This window comes from Pseudonaja textilis, chromosome 5, assembly GCF_049901715.1.
Source record: "Pseudonaja textilis isolate UNSWEBS1 chromosome 5, rPseTex1.2, whole genome shotgun sequence".
Lineage (NCBI taxonomy): Eukaryota > Metazoa > Chordata > Lepidosauria > Squamata > Elapidae > Pseudonaja > Pseudonaja textilis.
The window spans coordinates 67,430,812-67,448,593 of NC_141994.1; the positions used below are offsets into that span (position 1 = coordinate 67,430,812).

The window sequence follows — 17,782 nt, forward strand, 5'->3', positions numbered from 1 at the left end:
GAGAATGATGAAATGTGTTCGTGTCTTTGTGATACTTGCCTAGGTTGGGCTGCACATTTTTAGTTCTGTTGTCTGTTTGCTCATGCGAGTTGTCTTAAGTTAACATGGTGGGGTCATATCTTTCTTAAAAATAATGAAAATTTTATTACGTATTTGTTTTCCTTGAATTTGAAGCAACAGAAATACCTCTGAGCTTTTATTCGCCGACAAAAAAGAGGAAGTGGAAGGAAAAGTTCTCAACTGTGTGATTTTTGCAATTTTTCTTAAGAACAAATTGATTGAGAAAGCAGTGCCAGATCTGTGTTTTAGTCCAGGGGTCGCCAACCTTTTGGACCTCAGGGACCACCAAACTCATAATTTTAAATCCCGCAGACCAGAGACCCTGGGAAAATCCCCCCAAAATTCTGCAGTAATATTCCCCACCCCATTTTCCTACCAATCGATCATTCTTTATTTGAGATTGCAGGATACCATCTCCAGCTCTGTTCTCAAGGGGAGAGAGAGAAAGAGAGAGAGAGAGAGAGAGACTTTTGGCTTCATGCAAGGAAAGCAGCAGAAGCAGCAGAAGTCATTCTTTCTCTTCCTCAAATTCCACCAGAAATGAGCCTTTGTGAGACTTGTCACGCTAGCGCAGCCTTTTGGAGCAGGATGCCTTGCAGGGTCCCAAAGACTCACTTCTGGCGGAGTTTGGAGGAGAGAAAGAAAGACTTTTTCTGCTTTCCTTGTGTACAGCCAAAAGCAGAAGAAGAAAGAAGTGGAAAGAAACAGCCTGGTGGCCAGGCCAGGCACATGGGGCGAGTGGGGCAAGTTCCCCCCCTCCACCTTTCTCCCCTTCCCCATGCAATGCAAGCAATGCAAGCCTTGTGTTCCCACCGGCCATGTGGGCGGCGCAGCCTTGTGTTCCTGCACAGCCTGGATTAATTGCTTTGAGGGGGACATTTCTCTGCGGACCACCAATTTTTTCTCATGGATCACCAGTGGTCCCTGGCCCACTGGTTGCCAACCCCTGTTTTAGTCTACATTTGTCTTTCTCTTCTTCTCTTAGCAAATTAACTCGAAAGGAAGATAGTAAAAAGAGTCCCTTTCCTATAGCAAAACCCATTTCTAAAAAGAGCTAAAAACTGTAAAACAAAATTAAGATTCCCTGGAATTATGTAGAAAAATAGAACATTCCATTGCAAGTGAATGGCGAGGTAAATATTATTGTATTACTTTTGCTCAGGGTTGGGATTTGCAGTAGATTGGGTCATATACTTATTATCAGCCAAGGTAATTTCAATCAAAAAAATCATTTTTCCAAGACAAAAAAGATAGACTGAATCTAGTTTAATTTAAGGATAGTCTGAATATGTATCTAATTTATATGCTGGATCTCTGGATCTAATGTCATATAGATTAGAGCTCTGCCAAATGAGGCAAACATAAATCCAACAATAGGTTTATTCTATAGAATATATATTTATCCTATCTTCAAGATGGCATCTCTCCTCTTCCCCTCCCCCACAACTCCCCATGAAGTATATTGAGCTCAAAATCAGCCTGCCAGTTTCTATTCCTAAGACATGCTAGAACTCACAGTCTCCCCAGCTTCTAAATTAGCTAATCAACCACTGTACAAAACTGGTTTTCCAGTTTAATTGTGAGGTGAAGCAGGTTGGTAAATAGAAAGCTGGCTGGACATTCAAAAGATTCGGGTGATTCAGGGCTAGTTGAGATTATGGAGAAAGATAAAGGAAGACTTGGGTGTGAGTTCAAGAGAAGGTTGAAGGCTACATGAAGCCTTGGAAAAGGCTGTAATGCCGGGAAAGATGGAAGAAAAGAAACGAAAAGGACAATCGGCAGCCTGGTGGATGGACTTGAGTTATGGTGGTGATGGGTCAACTATTAAGAGACGTGAAAAAACAGGGGTCGATCATCTTGGAGAATGTGGTCATTAGGAGTCAAAAATGACTTGAGTGGATCAAATGAAAGGTAAAAAAATAGGACGCCAGTGGCAAACTTTGCCTTTTGCTGAAGAAATTGGATTTAGCTGGAGAAGGAAATGAGTTTGTGATTCAAAGAATAAAAGAGTTTTTTCACAGGGAAATAAAGCAGATCGGACAATGTGCTGGGTTGGGCTCCCCCTCTGGAGAAATCTGTGCTGGATTGGAAAATTTCAGAAAACAGTTCATTAAAACTGGTTGGTGAGTCCTTGCGTGCCCCTGATGTTTGTTGCCATCCAATTAAAAGAAAAGAAAAGAGGAAACTTAAACCACCCCCACCCCCATTGGATTATGTGAGACATTAAAAGTATTGTTGCGCTGAATATGTTGTGCTGAATATGGATAGACGCTTTGAAAATGGAATGGTGTCAGCAAGGAAAATATTTTTTAGAATTAATTTTTATTAAGTGAAAGTTCTACCGATTAAAAGCACTTCAAATTTGGGGAGGTGAGGAGAAAAAAAGTAAAGAAAAGGGCTGAATAAATAAGGCAGAAAGAGTGAAGACAGAATTAACCTGGTTCTTACACATGATTTGCACTGTGGATGTTGTTAAAATGTAATCACTGCAACTATTTATCAGTGATAAAGATATCCTTCAGCTCAGTTGCTGCACCTGCCACCAGAACTGCAAAATGTCATGGAAAACTTCCTCTTTAAGCTGCTTTCAAAATAAAATCCTTAATTGCTCTCTTCTCCCCTTCTCTAAAAGATCTTCTTCTTCTTCTTCTTCTTCTTCTTCTTCTTCTTCTTCTTCTTCTTCTTCTTCTTCTTCTTCTTCTTCTTCTTCTTCTTCTTCTTCTTCTTCTTCTTCTTCTTCTTCTTCCTCCTCCTCCTCCTCCTTCTCCTCTTCTTCTTCCTCCTCATCCTCCTTCTTATCTTCTCCTTTCTCCTCCTCCTCCTCCTCCTCCTCCTCCTCCTCCTCCTCCTCCTCCTCCTCTTCTTCTTCTTCTTCTTCTTCTTCTTCTCCTCCTCCTCCTCCTCCTCCTCCTCCTCCCCTCCCCGCCCTCCCCTCCCCTGTTTCCTCCTTTTTCTTCCTCTTTCTCTTTCTCTTCCTCCTCCTCCCAAATTCTATTTTGGCTGAGCAGTCAAGCATGTTCTGGCACAAATGCACCTGAAATTTTCATTTGCTGCAGACTGTGGGCATGGCGTTGCTGAAGAAATGACTCAAGCAAACACTGACAAGCCATCTGGTGCCAGGGGAAATGAGAGAGGCTATCCTTTTCTTTTAATTCTAGCAGCATCCAAAACCTTTAGTAGAGGCATGCCCCCAATTAAGAAGAGAGAAATAGAAAATAAAAGAGGTCTTTGTAAGGACACCACAGGACTTAAGATAGGGATTGCCATCTTGTGGAAAGATAGACGAGAACCTTGCTAGAATGTAAGAGAGAAGTCTTTGCTTATTTCTTTCCCCCTCCTCAAAATTAATTCTTCCTCGGAAAAAGGTAAACATAGATTTATACAATGTGAAGGGGCATTTTGAGGCAGGGGGCCATGGGCCACTACTATTCACAACCTGGTCGCCAGATTCACTTAACAACGGGTTCCTAACTTAAAAACTTCAGTGATTCACTTAATAACTGTGGCAGTAATGGACATAAAATGGGGCAAAATTCACTTAAAAACTTAGCAACAGAAATTTTGGGCTTAATTGTGGCGTAAGTTGAGGACTACCTGTATTGTGTTTTTATCTTTTTTGTTGTTTGTTTTGTTTTTATTGTTTGTAAGCCACCTAGAGTCGCTGTGAGCTACTTTATAAAATTTATATCAATAGAAAATTTATATACATTTGCTAAATAAATTAACAACTCCCTTTTGATAAAGTGAAAGGATTTCCCTGGTTAATGCGGAATTATGACACTGTTGCATTCTACGAAGGAGGTCATTCTTGAATCCAAAAAATCCACTCATTTTACATTTTAAATAAAATCATTTTAAAATCTGAACTCGGTGAAAGTTAGGCAGAATTATGGGAAGGAAATGACTTCTCCAAATCAAACTTGTTGGCATGCATTTGATGCAACTTTCTGGGGTGTCCTTATGCACCATCCATAACTCTAATTTAGTTTAGTTTACTTTATTGTCATTGCACCTCGTGCAACGAAATCGAACATCATCTTCACTGCACATCATGACCATGAAAATGAACATAAGCACACATCCTTCACCCTCCACACATTGAACCGAAAACCCCCGACACCGCACCAACACTGCACTATACAGCAGAATTCAACAGAGTTACTGCCCTGGGATAGAATCTGTTTTTCAGCCTATTTGTCCTTGTTTTTATTATTCTGTACCGACTCCCATATGGTAATAGTTCAAAAAAAGAGTTCCCAGGATGAGATGGATCTTTGAGAATGTTTTGAACTATCTTAAGGCAGCGGGAGCTATAAAGCTCTTCCAAAGAGGGGAGAGGGCAACCAATGATCCTCTGGGCAATGATGTTAGTGCTGTCCTATCTGCCACTGTGCAATTGGCAAACCATACAGAGGTGCAGTAAGTTAAAATATTCTCTATGGTCTCGACCACAATTACGACCGGCAATTTGGTTGTTAAGCAAAGTGTTCACTAAGTGAAACTGCGACTGTGCTTAGCATCTTTCTTCAGCTTTCAGCTGTCTTTACATGAACTGAAAAAGTTGTAAATGCAAGGACGGGTCCCACACTTATTCAACTTTCCTAGGCAGCAGCTCTTTCCCTTGTCCCCCAGGGTCCTCCACACACTCCATTCCATAACCTTGGAGCTGGAAGCATACTCTGGTTAAAACTCTGTGCTGGGCATCTTAGACTGGGCAGGACAAAGTAGATTTCCCTGTGGTTGCAAATGAGTCATTGCCGGGAAGAACAGGGGCAAATGCTGTGAGAAGGCTATCGGTTTTTAGAAATAATCAAACCTTGCTGGTTCCATGTCAACATTAAGTGCTTTAGGTGTGGCCAGGTAGAATAATTGGTCTTTCCACTATAACTGCACTGTGCAACCAACACTGCTCCAAGAGGTCTTCACAGGCCCCAAATGTCATAAATATACTTGGCTGCACATCGGTTAATCCCACACACGGTTGGCAAGAGAATGCAGGAAGACCTAGTCCAAGTGTCCCTCAACCTTAGCAACTTTAAGATGTGTGGATTTCAACTCCCAGAACGTGCCAGCCAGCTATGCAAGCTGGGGAATTCTGAAAATTGAAATCCACACGTTTTTAAACTAGCTAAGGTTGACAAACACAGTAGCTGATTCTCTTGAACAATATGGAAAGTCCATTTTGGGTGCAATTTCTGTCTAAAGACATCCCCCACAAAACCACCTTAATCATCTGATTGGCCAGCTGTGGAGACCCAAGAAAGCAAGAAGGGATGCTGCATCCCTGAACTACAAGGGGGAGGTAGACAGGAACAAACCAAATATGATCATTCAAGTCTGGTTAATGTTTAGTTTAATGAAATGCATTAAACTGAAAATCAGTTACAGCATTTCTGGTGAATTATAGAATTATAGAATTTAAGTATTGTAAGATACTTTGGGGATCATCTAGTCCAAGTAATATGAATGTCAGCGCTCCAGCATCAACACTATTCAAATCATGAGTCTCTAGCTGCATCTCAGAGTTTAAAAAAAAAAAACCCACCAAGATTTATTAGGAGTGAACATACCTGGGTGCAGCCGACTCTGAGCCACATCATTCATTTCATCCTTGACCCTGGTCTTCCCTCCACCTCCTGGATGTATATTCTCCAATGGGACACATCCGTAGCCAAGAGTCATCAATCATGCTCTCCAGTAATAATCTTGCACGCCAAAAGCTTCGGTTGCCTAGAAATTATCTAAAGAATGCACTAGTTCCCCCACTCCCGTTCTGCTGGCAACTCTAAAATACCAGATAAATATTTGTGAGTTGACAATGAAAATTCATTTTTGAACTTCCTATAGTGGGATGGTGTGATGGCACAGTGGTTAAGACACTGGGCTTGTCAGCTGGAAAGCTGGCAGCCCAGGTTCAAGACTTGAGCTCCACATGACTGGGTAAGCTGTCCTCACCCAAGCCTCTGCCTACCTAGCAGTTTGAAAGCATACAAATATGAGTAGATAAATAGATACCACTTCAGTGGGAAAATGACAGCACTCTTTGACATCATGCTGGCCACATGACCACAGAAATTTCTCCGGACAGCACTGGCTCAATTGCATCGAGACAGAGATAGCTAACACTTTCTGTGTTCGGCAATGACAAACAAAGTAAAATCCGCGGGGACTTACTTTGTCAGATAGTGGATTGTATCTATGAAAGGGGAGTGGGGTGATGAACTAGAACAGGGGTATCAAACTCAGGGCCTGGGGGCCAGATTAAGCCTGCAGGATACTTAGATCTGGCCCGTGCGGCTGCCCTAGAAACAGCGAAGGACTGGCCCACGGTGCTTCTGCCAGCGAAAACGGGCTCCCAAACTCCGTTTTCGGCTGCCACAGCCTCCTGCAACTCTCTGCTAGTGAAAACAGAGCTTGGGAGGGCCGCTTGCAGGAGACTGTGGCAGCCAAAAACGGAGCTCGGGAGCCCATTTTCACTGGCAAAGCACTCGGGCCAATACAGGCGCCCCCAACACGAGTGATGTCGAGATGGCCACGCCCACCCTGACCCCTTTAGGTCAAACACAACCCTGAATGAAATCAAGTTTGACACTCCTGGATTAGAGTAATGCAGCAGGTTCTTAGGAAGGGGACAACACCTACCAGGGACAGGCAGGAAAATAAGAGGCAGCACATCCTAGAACTGGATGAAAGAGAAAGGGATTTAGGATAGCCTCTCCAAGTGTATATCCATCAGGATTAGACTAGTATAGCCAGTTTAGTCTGGCAAAGATTCTGTCTGTATGGTGAAAACAAAGACAGGTAGTTCCTGAATTGGCAAATAGTTCATTTAATGATTTTTCAAAGTTACAGCGGCAGTGACCGTTTTTCACATTTATGACCATTGCATCATCCCCATGGTCATGGGATCAAATTCAGACGCTTGGCAACTGACTCGTGTTTATGACGGTTGCAGTGTCCCGGGATCATTTGATCCCCTTTTGCAATCTCCTGACAAGCAATGTCAATGGAGAAACCAGAGTCATGTAACAACCATGTTTACTTACTTAACAACTGAAAGTGGTTCAGTTAACAACTGTGGCAAGAAATGTCGTAAAAGGGGGCAAAACTCACTCAACAAATTTTTCGCTTAGCAGCAGAAATTTTGGGCTCAGTTGTGACTGTAAGTGAAGGACTACCTGGAATGAGTTGAACTTTGGTTAGATTATGACATTCTTTGGCTGAGCCTAATTAATGACTATCCTTAATATGTCTCTTTCAACATCCCCATCTGAGGAGTATCGCCGCCTTCCAAGGTGATGTCAGAAAATTCTTCTCGGTGTCCGCTCTGGTTAAATCTGTTCCTTATCCTGTTTTCTGGAATCGTTCTGAACAATTCTGCCTTGTCTTTTAATGCCTTCACATATTTGAAAAGAGATGCCCTGTCTCTTAGCAAACTTCCCATCTCCAGGCTAAGCACATCCGGTACATCCAACATTGTACATTTTTGACTCCCGGCTCCTGATCCTCTTAAATGTTCTCCTTTATGCATGCTCAGGTTGAAGTCCTGCCAAAATGCAGCGCCCATAATTGGATGCAATTGCATAGGTGCAGCCTAACCAGCACAGAAAAGGGAGAAATTGTGGGTTATATTGGTCTGTAAGGGATTACAGGGTTATAGAAAGGATTTAATACTATCTCATCATTACCTCTAGTCCCAGTTCATACACCTCTCTGGAATCCTTTGATTGGCCCCTGTTGGAGATGTCTTGCAATTGGAAATACCTTTATTCTAAACTACCAAGGCTGGTGTATGCAGTGAATATTTGGCTAAGCAGGAAGATGGGAATAGACAAGTTGCTATTGGCAATCCTCAGAATATATATAGGAGTTTTGAGTTTTAATTATGGCGGTAAAATTGACAAGGGCTACCTAAAGCTAAGGGAACTTTCCAAGCGGCAGTTTATGTGGGTATGTGTGAGAAAGGGGGAGAGAGAGAGAGAGATGAAAAAAAAATACAGGAATTCCATACTCATCTTGCTGAATTCTAGGCAACCTGACTATTAGCTAATCTACCACAGTGCTCATATGAATCTGGGGACCTATTGCATAGCTGTATTCATACCTCATACTTAACTTATTTATTAAATACAACTGGTTTACACAATGCCTCAAGGGTAAACCAGATCTGTACAAAATATTAACCCAGAAAAATACACCAATCTTTGCGTACTCCCTTAATCATTCTTTGACATGATTGCATGAATCTAAATACTGTGTTGCAGGATTCACCTTCAAGGAAGGACATCTTGTGCCCACTTAGACTAAGAGTCAATCCCACTGAAGTCGATGAATCTTTCTTTCAGGAAATGTTGTTGAGAGTATAAATCAGCATTAGGTAGGACTCCTGTCTTCTGCCCCGAAGCATTATGAGGTTGGATCATTTTGCAATTCTCCCCTCCTTAGCCCTAAGCCCACGTGATCCAAATTTCTGCCTATGAATCTCCTTCTTCAGTATTATTTTTGTGATCTCCAGGTGGTTTAATGCAATCCATTTTTAGGAAACATATGACACTAAGAAGGCTTAGAAGCAAAAAGAAAAAAAAAGAAAGAAGGGAAGGATGTATCAGCTGCATGATGAATTAATCATCCCTTTAGTCACAGATGTCAGGAATTGGCTAAGGTCGTTGGAGGCATCTCTTCCAAGTTTCTTAGAGTTTTAGATGAGGACAGAATGAGTGCCAAGTGGTTCGCCTTTTGTGTTTCTATTTCAAAGCAGGGTCACCTTTATTTACCAGAAGATTTCAGCTTCGTAAGTCATCTCAAAATGGAGACTGACTGCTGCCCAATCCTTTATCAGGAAGTGAGCCCCCAGGAAGAAGGGACAGAGGGAAGCTAAGAATGGTGTAGGGCAGGGATGCCCAACCGTAGCAACTTGTGGACTCCCAGAATTCCGTCTGCTTGGACTTCGGAAGTATAAAACCGATGCAGCAGTTGACTTCCATTATAACATCCATACGTGCCTGGGCAATATTGGGCAGCTAAAGACCATCTCAAGATTGCAGACATTCAAAAAACTTTAGATCAGCATTTCTCAATTTTAGCAGCTTTAAGATGTGAGGATGTCAGCTCCCAGAATCCCCCAGTCAGCATGCTGGCTGGGGAATTCTGGGAGCTGACATCCACCGATCTTAAAGTTGCTGAGTTTGAGAAGCCAATAAGCTCAGGGTTGAAATGACTGGCCCTTGGTGATCGCTGAACGTGGCTGTTTTCTTGTAGACATTTCATGCTAGCACTGATGAGGTTACCTAGTTTGGCTAATGAAATGTCTGCAAGAAAACAGCCAAGCTCAGACCTCAAACACTGCTTTAGAGGACAAAACAGAGGCAGATGTAACTCCTCATACAGCTCTGGAAGGAGGGATTAGCGTCCACACACTATCCTATAAAAAGAACCTATCTGGATCTTGCTCCTACCATCAGTTTTGGGTTGAGAATTTGCCTGACTGTGCTCCAGAAAGCTTACAAATGCTACCTTATCATAACGTCTACCATGGTGGTTTCACTTTCTCTCCTTCCTCTTTCTATTAGGAAACTTCTCAAAGATTGTTGCGATCCGAGCCATCTCTTTGCAATGACGAAACAGAATTCGCCAGTGGGAAAGAGAGTCTGGTACGATGGCGAACTTCTGTACTACTGGACAATTGACAACGAAACCTTCTCACTGTTTCCAAAGGTTAGTGATTTGGATGTATTCTTGTTGTAGAAGGCCAGTTTGCTTTTCCCAGTATGCTCTGTGTACATGTAATGATAGCTTGCTGAACACATTACCGTTGTCAGGATGACATCATGGCTTATTTAAGTTGTTGAGTATTAGGATTAGATTAGATAACAGAGTTGGATGGGACTTTGTAGGTCTTCTAGTCCAACTCCACACCCAAGCAGGAGACCCTACCCCATTTCTGACAGATGGCGGTCCAATCTGTTCTTGAAAGCCTCCAGTGATGAAGCTCCTACAACTTCTGAAGGCAGCTTCTGTTCTATTGGTTGATTGTTCTCACTGTCAGAAAATTTCTCCTTATTTCCAGGTTGAATCTCTCCTCGATCAGTTTCCATCCATTATTCCTAGTCTGGCCTTCAGGTGCCTCTGCCAGTGAAAACATAGCTCCGTTTTTGCTGGCAGAGGTTTGCAGGAGGCCATCGCAGCAGAAAACTGAGCTCGGGAGCCTGTTTTCGCTGGCAGAACACTCGGGCCACCACAGGCGCTCCCCGACATGAGTGACGTCAATCTGGCCATGCCCACCCCAGCCTCCCAAAGTAAAACACAACCCTGATATGGCCCTCAGTGAAATCAAGTTTGACATCCCTGCTGTAGGTGGTTGGTAGAATAAAAGTTATCAAAGCATGAAAACATCAAGTAAGTCGAAAAGTGACCGATTACTAAATACAACAAGATGGAAGAATGATGGTCTTCTGCATATAGCAAGCATGCACATAAAGAAAACACACAAACACACACACACACACACACACAGTGGTGGGCTACTGGGGGCTCGCGGGGGTTCGGGAGAGCCCCTAGCTAAGATTCTGTGCAGTTCAGAGAACCCCCAAATCCCACTCCTGGCTGGCCCCGCCCACCCCACCCTGCCCCTCCCAGGAATCCCCAGGTGGCCCATTTTGGATGCAGGTAAGTGCAGGGCCCACATGGAAGCTCAAAGAGGGTGAAAAACGGGCCTCCCAGAAGTTAGGGAAGCCAGAAATGGGCCAGTTTCTGGCTTCCAGAGAGCCTCCAGAGCCCGGGAAAGCCATTTTCGCCCTCCCGGAGGCTCAAGGAAAGCCTCTGGAGCCCATGGAGGGCAAAAATCCCCCCTCCCCGCCCTGGTGCAGGAGGATGACTAGGCCCACGCCCATCGTGGCCACACCCACCCAGCAACCGGGCAAGAGAACCCCTTGCTAACAATTTTGAAGCCCACCCAACACACACCTCTTCCACCCTCCATCTTTTGTTCCCAATGAGTAACTGATCACATCGTTTTGCACATTCAGCTGACTGTGGGATAATCATGCATAGTAGAAGGACACTTTGAAGGACTATGCCATGTAGTGATTAATTGTGAGTGATTCATGACTGTGTTCTCACAAGATCAGCAAAATACTGTTTCAGAATCCCGAGTGCTGTTGTGGTTATTTTCCTTAAGTGCTATAGGTATAAAAATAACCTGGTTATGGGGCCATCAGAAATTGCTAACTTCAGTTTGGAGAAGTCTAAAATTTTGTCAGCCCCTTGGTGTAGGCCAAACCAAGAAATCCACTACACCTGAAGGCTAAAATGCTGTTAATATTGACTCTATCATTTATCCCGAGCACTTAGACTTATACAGCACTTTATAGTGCTTTACATTTTACCGACCTTGGAAGGATGGAAGGCTGAGTCAACTTTGAGCTGGTGAGATTCACACTGCTGGCAGTTGGAAGAATTTGCCTGCAATTCTGTATTCCAACCACTGTGCCGCCACAACTATAATAGCCGTCCAGTCTAACTGTGCTTTAACCCTTCTCTTATCTCCCCTTATGCTCATGTGAATTAGGGAGTTGTCTGCCTGACCATTTCCACATGCCTTTCTTTTGTTTTGGACTTAAACTGTATGTTTCTTGTTATCACCTTAATAACTGATCTAGCTTGTCTCTTGTCAAGGCCATCTTCCTTACTCTCTACACATTCCATGGTTGAGTTCCTTTCTTTCAGGCTGTTCTTATTACTGCTGTTTAGTCCTGTTGCCTCTTGTTGTGACACAATTGGCCAGAAAAGGGGAGAGTAAAAAGGACATCCCTTTGCCAGTTTGGCTTAAGGTGTGTGTGTGGACACAAGTAGACAACAAAAAACATTCTTATACTTAGAGAAATATATATATTTGTAGTGTCCTTAACAAATGGGAGGCTAATGGTTTGTTTGTAAATGAGCCTTACAGGTGAAACTCAAAAAATTAGACTATCGTGCAAAGGTTCATTTATTTCAGTAATGCAACTTAAAAGGTGAAACTAAGATACGAGATAGACCCACTACATGCAAAGCAAGATAGTTCAAGCTGTGATGCATCATAATTGATATAATTATGGCTTACAACTCATGAAAACCCCAAATCCTCAATCTCAGAAAATTAGAATATTGTGAAAAGGTTCAATATTCTAGGCTCAAAGTATCCCGCTCTAATCAGCTAATTAAGCCATAACACCTGCAACAGGTTCCTGAGCCTTTAAATTGTCTCTCAGTCTGGTTCAGTAGGAATCACAATCATGGGACAGACTGCTGACCTGACAGTTATGCAGAAAACCATCATTGACACCCTCCATAAGGAGGGAAAGCCTCAAAAGGTAATTGCAAACGAAGTTGGATGTTCCCAAAGTGCTGTATCAAAGCATATTAATAGAAAGTTATGTGGAAGGGAAAAGTATGGAAGAAAATGGTGCACAAGCAGCAGGGATGACCTCAGCCTGGAGAGGAATATCAGGAAATGTCAGGAAAAGGCCATTCAAAAGTGTTGGGGACTTCCACAAGGAGTGAACTGAGGCTGGAGTCAGTGCATCAAGAGGCCACCACGCACAGACAGATTCTGGACACGGGCTTCAAATGTCATATTCCTCTTGTCAAGCCGCTCCTGAACAACAAACAATGTCAGAAGCGTCTTACCTGGGCTAAAGAAAAACAGAACTGGTCTGTTGCTCAGTGGTCCAAAGCCCTCTTTTCTGATGAGAGCAATTTTTGCATCTCATTTGGAAACCAAGGACGCAGAGTCTGGAGGAAGACTGGAGAGGCACACACTGCAAGATGCTTGAAGTCCAGTGTGAAGTTTCCACAGCTTCATTAAGTCCAGGGTCAATGCAGCCATCTACCAAGAGATTTTGGAGCACTTCATGCTTCCTTCTGCAGACGAGCTTTATGGGGATGTTGACTTCATTTTCCAGCAGGACTTGGCACCTGCCCACCAAAACCCGGTTCAATGACTGTGGGATTACTGTGCTTGATTGGCCAGCAAACTCGCCTGATCTGAACTCCATAGAGAATCTATGGGGCATTGCCAAGAAAAAGATGAGAGACATGAGACCGAACAATGCGGAAGAGCTGAAGGCCACTATTGAAGCACCCATAACACCTCAGCAGTGCCACAGGCTGATAGCTTCCATGCCACGCCTCATTGAGGCAGTAATTGCTGCAAAAGATATTCTAATTTTCTGAGATTGTGGATTTGGGGTTTTCATGAGCTGTAAGCCATAATTATCTCAATTATGACAAATCATAGCTTGAACTATCTTGCTTTGCATGTAATTAATCTATCTCATATATTTCACCTTTTAAGTTGCATTACTGAAATAAATGAACTTTTGCATGATATTCTAATTTTTCGAGTTTCACCTGTATATGGCTACCGATCTTATGTGTCCTAACTTTGGGTGATACACAGCAGCAGAGATAAGAACATAAATAATAATAATATTTGGATAAGTAAACAGCCCCCAAAACCTTAAAGCAACATTCCTAATATATTAAAAACATTACAATCAGTAGACTCCAACCTCATTGTTTCCCTCATTGTTTTAAACCTGGGAGAAAAGTAACTCATTTATTTATTTGTTCTATTTATTTATTCAGAGTTGCCCATTTCACATTCATCTCAACTCCACTCGTTACCTTCTGGCTAGAGAAGAACTTTCCCAGGAACAGCCTTTGACTGCAGAGAATTAAGTCCAAAACATGGTCAACACAAACTGTAACTATAAATCCAATCAAGCCAAACTGAGGTAATTAGTTTGGCAGGGCAGGAGCAAGAATTCCAGACATGAAGGCACGGCAAAACTCACGGTTGGGAAGATGCCAGGAACACAGATAAGCAAAGACAACACAGGATAAAGTCATGTTTGCTCCCAGCAGCTGCCATAGTCAGCATTCAGTTCTTTTAAACTTTCATTCCAGTTGTGGCTAATGAAGGGAATCAGGGCCCTTTCCTCCCCCGTAAGCCATGCAACCCACATTGCTCTCTTCTCCATTCTTCCCTGCGTGCCCTAGGATGAAGAGGGGGTGGGCCTGGGTCTTCCTCTGCACTCCCTCTCCCTTGTTCTACCTCTCCCCTGCTCTGCCCAGCCAGACTTTGCCCTTCTCCAGTATCCTCCACAGCCAAGGGAGCCACACTCCCACTCTCTTGTCAGCTGTTCATCTTCCTCCTCAGATTCAGACTCTGACAGGGGCATGACAATGAAATAATACCACCTGGTATAGAACTCATAGAATTCTATGCCTTCTCTGTTGTGGCATCTGTCCTTTGGAACAAGATTTGGAGGGTCTCAATTCTGTAGGCCTTCCGTAAGTCCTTAAAAACCAAGTTTCCCCTCCAACGCATCGATAAATGTGTCCTGGATATATTGTTTGTTCCCTAGCTGCATTGTTTGAAGTACAGTTACTCCAAGAGTTTCAGTTTGTTACTTGGGCAGTTGGATAAATTGTAGAAAGGAAGGAAGCAAACAAGATGAGGACATTTGGGGCCATGAAATGTCAATATAAGCAACTGTGTTCTGCGAACCGCTCATAAATCAAGCATAATTCAATGCTCTTGCGTTGCACCTGGGCTGTTTTTTTTTGTTTTTTTGTTTTTTGTTTTGGTAGAAGGTACAAAAAAGCAGATCTGGATGCAGTGGAATGGCCATGTTATGATTAATTTATTATGTCCCGTCGGGTCTGTGTTGACTCTTAGTGACAAGATTTTTGTCCAGGACAATCTATCCCCAGCCTGATCCTTTCAGTCTTTGAGCAGTGCAGTATTTGCCACTGTAATAAAATCGGTTTGTCTCAAGCATTAAATCTTCTTCACATAAGTGTCCAAAGTAATTTGAGCCTGGCTATTTGTGCCTTGAGCAAGAACTCAATGGTAGCCGTGTTCCAATATTTGAAAGCTTCCTACAAAGATGAGGGGTCAAACTATTTTCCAAAGCACCGAAAGGCAAGGCAAGAAACAATGGATGGAAACTAACCACGAAGAGAAGCAACATAGAACTAAGGAGAAATTTCCTAACATGAGAACAATCACTCAGTGGAGCAGCCTGCCTCCAGAAGTTGTTAATGCTCCATCACTGCAGGTTTTTCAGAAGAGATTGAGCAGCCATTTGTCTGACATGGTATAGGGCCGTGATGGCGAACCTATGACATGTGTGCCACAGGTGGCATGCAGAACCATTTGTGCTGGCACGTGAGCTGCAGGCAGATTTACCTCACTGTGCGTGCACGTGCCTCACAGCTGATTTACGGCCGGTTTGAGGCCATTTTCAGCCTCCCAAAGGCTTGAGGAAGGCTTCTGCAGGATTCTGCATGTTTTGCAGGCCGAAAACTAACCCCGTTTAGTCACTTCCTGTTTTTTCCGAAAAGATCAGAAGTGATGAAATGGGGCTAGTTTTCGGCCTGCAGAAGCCTTCCTCAAGCCTCTGGGAGGCCGAAAAAGGCCTCAGACCGGCTGAAAATCAGCTGTGAGGTGCAGTGCAGGTAAGGGGGCAGTGGCAGGGGTGGGTGGGGATTGTGCGCACATGTGTAGGGAGCGTGGGGAGGCATGCATTGCCTTATGGGTGCTGGCACGTGAGCGTGCAAGCGCACACACAATTTTTGGCACAGGAGCCCGAAAAGGTTAGCCACCACTGGTATAGAGTTTCCTGCTTGAGCAGCGGGTTGGATCAGAAGACCTCTTAAGGTCCCTTCCAACTCTGTTATTCTGTTATTCCATGATGTATTATGGAACCCTTTTACTTGATGAAGTGTATTACTCATTCAAAAAGTCTTGAAAGTCTTATTTGCAGTGGCTTTTGAACGGAATGTATTATTTTCCTAGCTCTCTTTATTTCATTTTCTAAAATGAAAAAGTAGATTAAGGCTGTTGAAACCTATGTTTCAACAAATAACACCCATCCATACACTATCTCACCGTAGGTGGGTATTTGCGGGAAGATAAGTATTACTTTCCAAAATTGGTCAGGAGTTTGTTTTTTAACAACTCCTATTTTGAAAGCTTCAAATGATGTAGTACGTTTTTCAAATAACCATAGTTTATTGACCTAATGCTTGGTGTATTTCTTTCTGGATAAAGAACTTTCCAGAAAAATTATGTCTGCCTTTGCTGTCGGGCTGGTTTTTACCTGCCATTAAAGTCAGGATCACCTCACTTGATCCTAACACAGCGTTCCATCATGTCGCTATAGAGACCACAACGAAACTGAGCCATTGCCACCTTGATGGCACATCATGGGGCTTAATGTGTAACCTTAATCTCAACTTTTGAAGGCAGGACTTTGGGGAGATGTCTCTTGCTTACAGTGCCACTGGCAGCTTCCCAGCCAGGAGAAATCACGAATTTTTCACGCTTTCAAAACTGAAATTGTGCCCGTATCATGAGGCTGAAAGCAGCGTCTTCAGGGCTAAATCTACCCAACACTCTCCAGTTATACAGGGAGTCCTCAACTTACAACAGTTCATTTGGTGACCATCAGGAGTTACAACATCACTGAAAAAAGTGACTTATGGCCATGTTTCATGCTTACGACCATTGCAACACCCTCATGGTCACATGACCAAGGGTTGGATGACTGCAAAGAAATATGATTCTTCCAGCTCCCCAAAACCAATGAAGCTTCTTGGATGAGAAGTGAAATAATTATTCTTCTCCTTTTCCTCCTCTCCTCCTTCTCCTGCTCCTCTCCACCTCCTCCTCCTCCTCCTCCTCCTCCTCCTCTTCTTCCTCCTCTTCTTCTTCCTCCTACTACTCCTACTCCTACTATTCCTCTACCCTCCCCCTCAAGGCAATAATAAACCACTTCTCTTTTTTAAAAAAAACCAAGAAAACCAGTTGGATAGAAAATATAAAATGATAGACGACATAGTGCCAGATGATGGCCCCTCTGGTCTGATGGCACGCCACATATTGCTAGAGAAAACTATGCATCTTTCAGGGAATTAATGGTGTTTGTGATGTGGCTAGGCTGAAACCTTCGGAATATCTAGTTGGTGATGTTATCAGGCAGGGGTGAAAAAAATCTGAAGCTGCAAAAATTTACAGCTCGAACAAGGAATGTAAGAATCCTGAACACAGGAAGGCTCAACAAAATGAAAGATGAAATGATTATAAATTGACACCTAAAAATCAGCAACAACTTGATAGTACATAAACAATCAATCAGTCGATCAATTATACGACACCAGACAATAGATCAATTCAGTTAATTTAGTTAAATGCAGGTAGTCCTCGACTTACAACCACAATTGAGCCCAAATCCTCTGTTGCTAAGCGAGACAGTTGTTAAGTGAGTTTTACCTCATTTTACAATCTTTCTGGCCACAGTTGTTAAGTGAATCACCGCAATTGTTCCGTTACTAACACAGTTGTTAAGTGAATCTGGCTTTTCCCCATTGACTTTGCTGGTCAGGAGGTCACAAAAGGAGATTACATGACCCTGGGACACTACAATTGTCATGAAAACGATTCATTTGCCAGTTGTCTAAATTTTGATCACCCGGCCATGGGGATGCTACAAGGGTTATAAATGTGAAAAATAGTTATAAGTCACTTTTTTCAGTGCTGTTGTAACTTTGAACAGTCACTAAATGAATGGTTATAAGTCAAGGACTATCTGTGTTTAGTTGGAATATGACTGTGGAAAAGTACAGGACTTGTACTTTCTCTAATCCAATGTTTCTCATGTCAGGATTCCGGCAG

At 43.0% G+C, this 17,782-nt stretch overlaps 1 protein-coding gene across 1 annotated transcript in view; it reads left to right on the forward strand.

Moving 5' to 3' along the window:
- Positions 1 to 17,782, forward strand: part of ST8SIA1 (ST8 alpha-N-acetyl-neuraminide alpha-2,8-sialyltransferase 1) — a 65,726-nt gene that overhangs the window by 18,966 nt on the left and 28,978 nt on the right. The window contains exon 2 of the mRNA XM_026703066.2: positions 9,630 to 9,774. Within this exon, the coding sequence (XP_026558851.2) occupies positions 9,630 to 9,774 (145 nt within the window). The remainder of the gene's footprint in view (positions 1 to 9,629; positions 9,775 to 17,782) is intronic.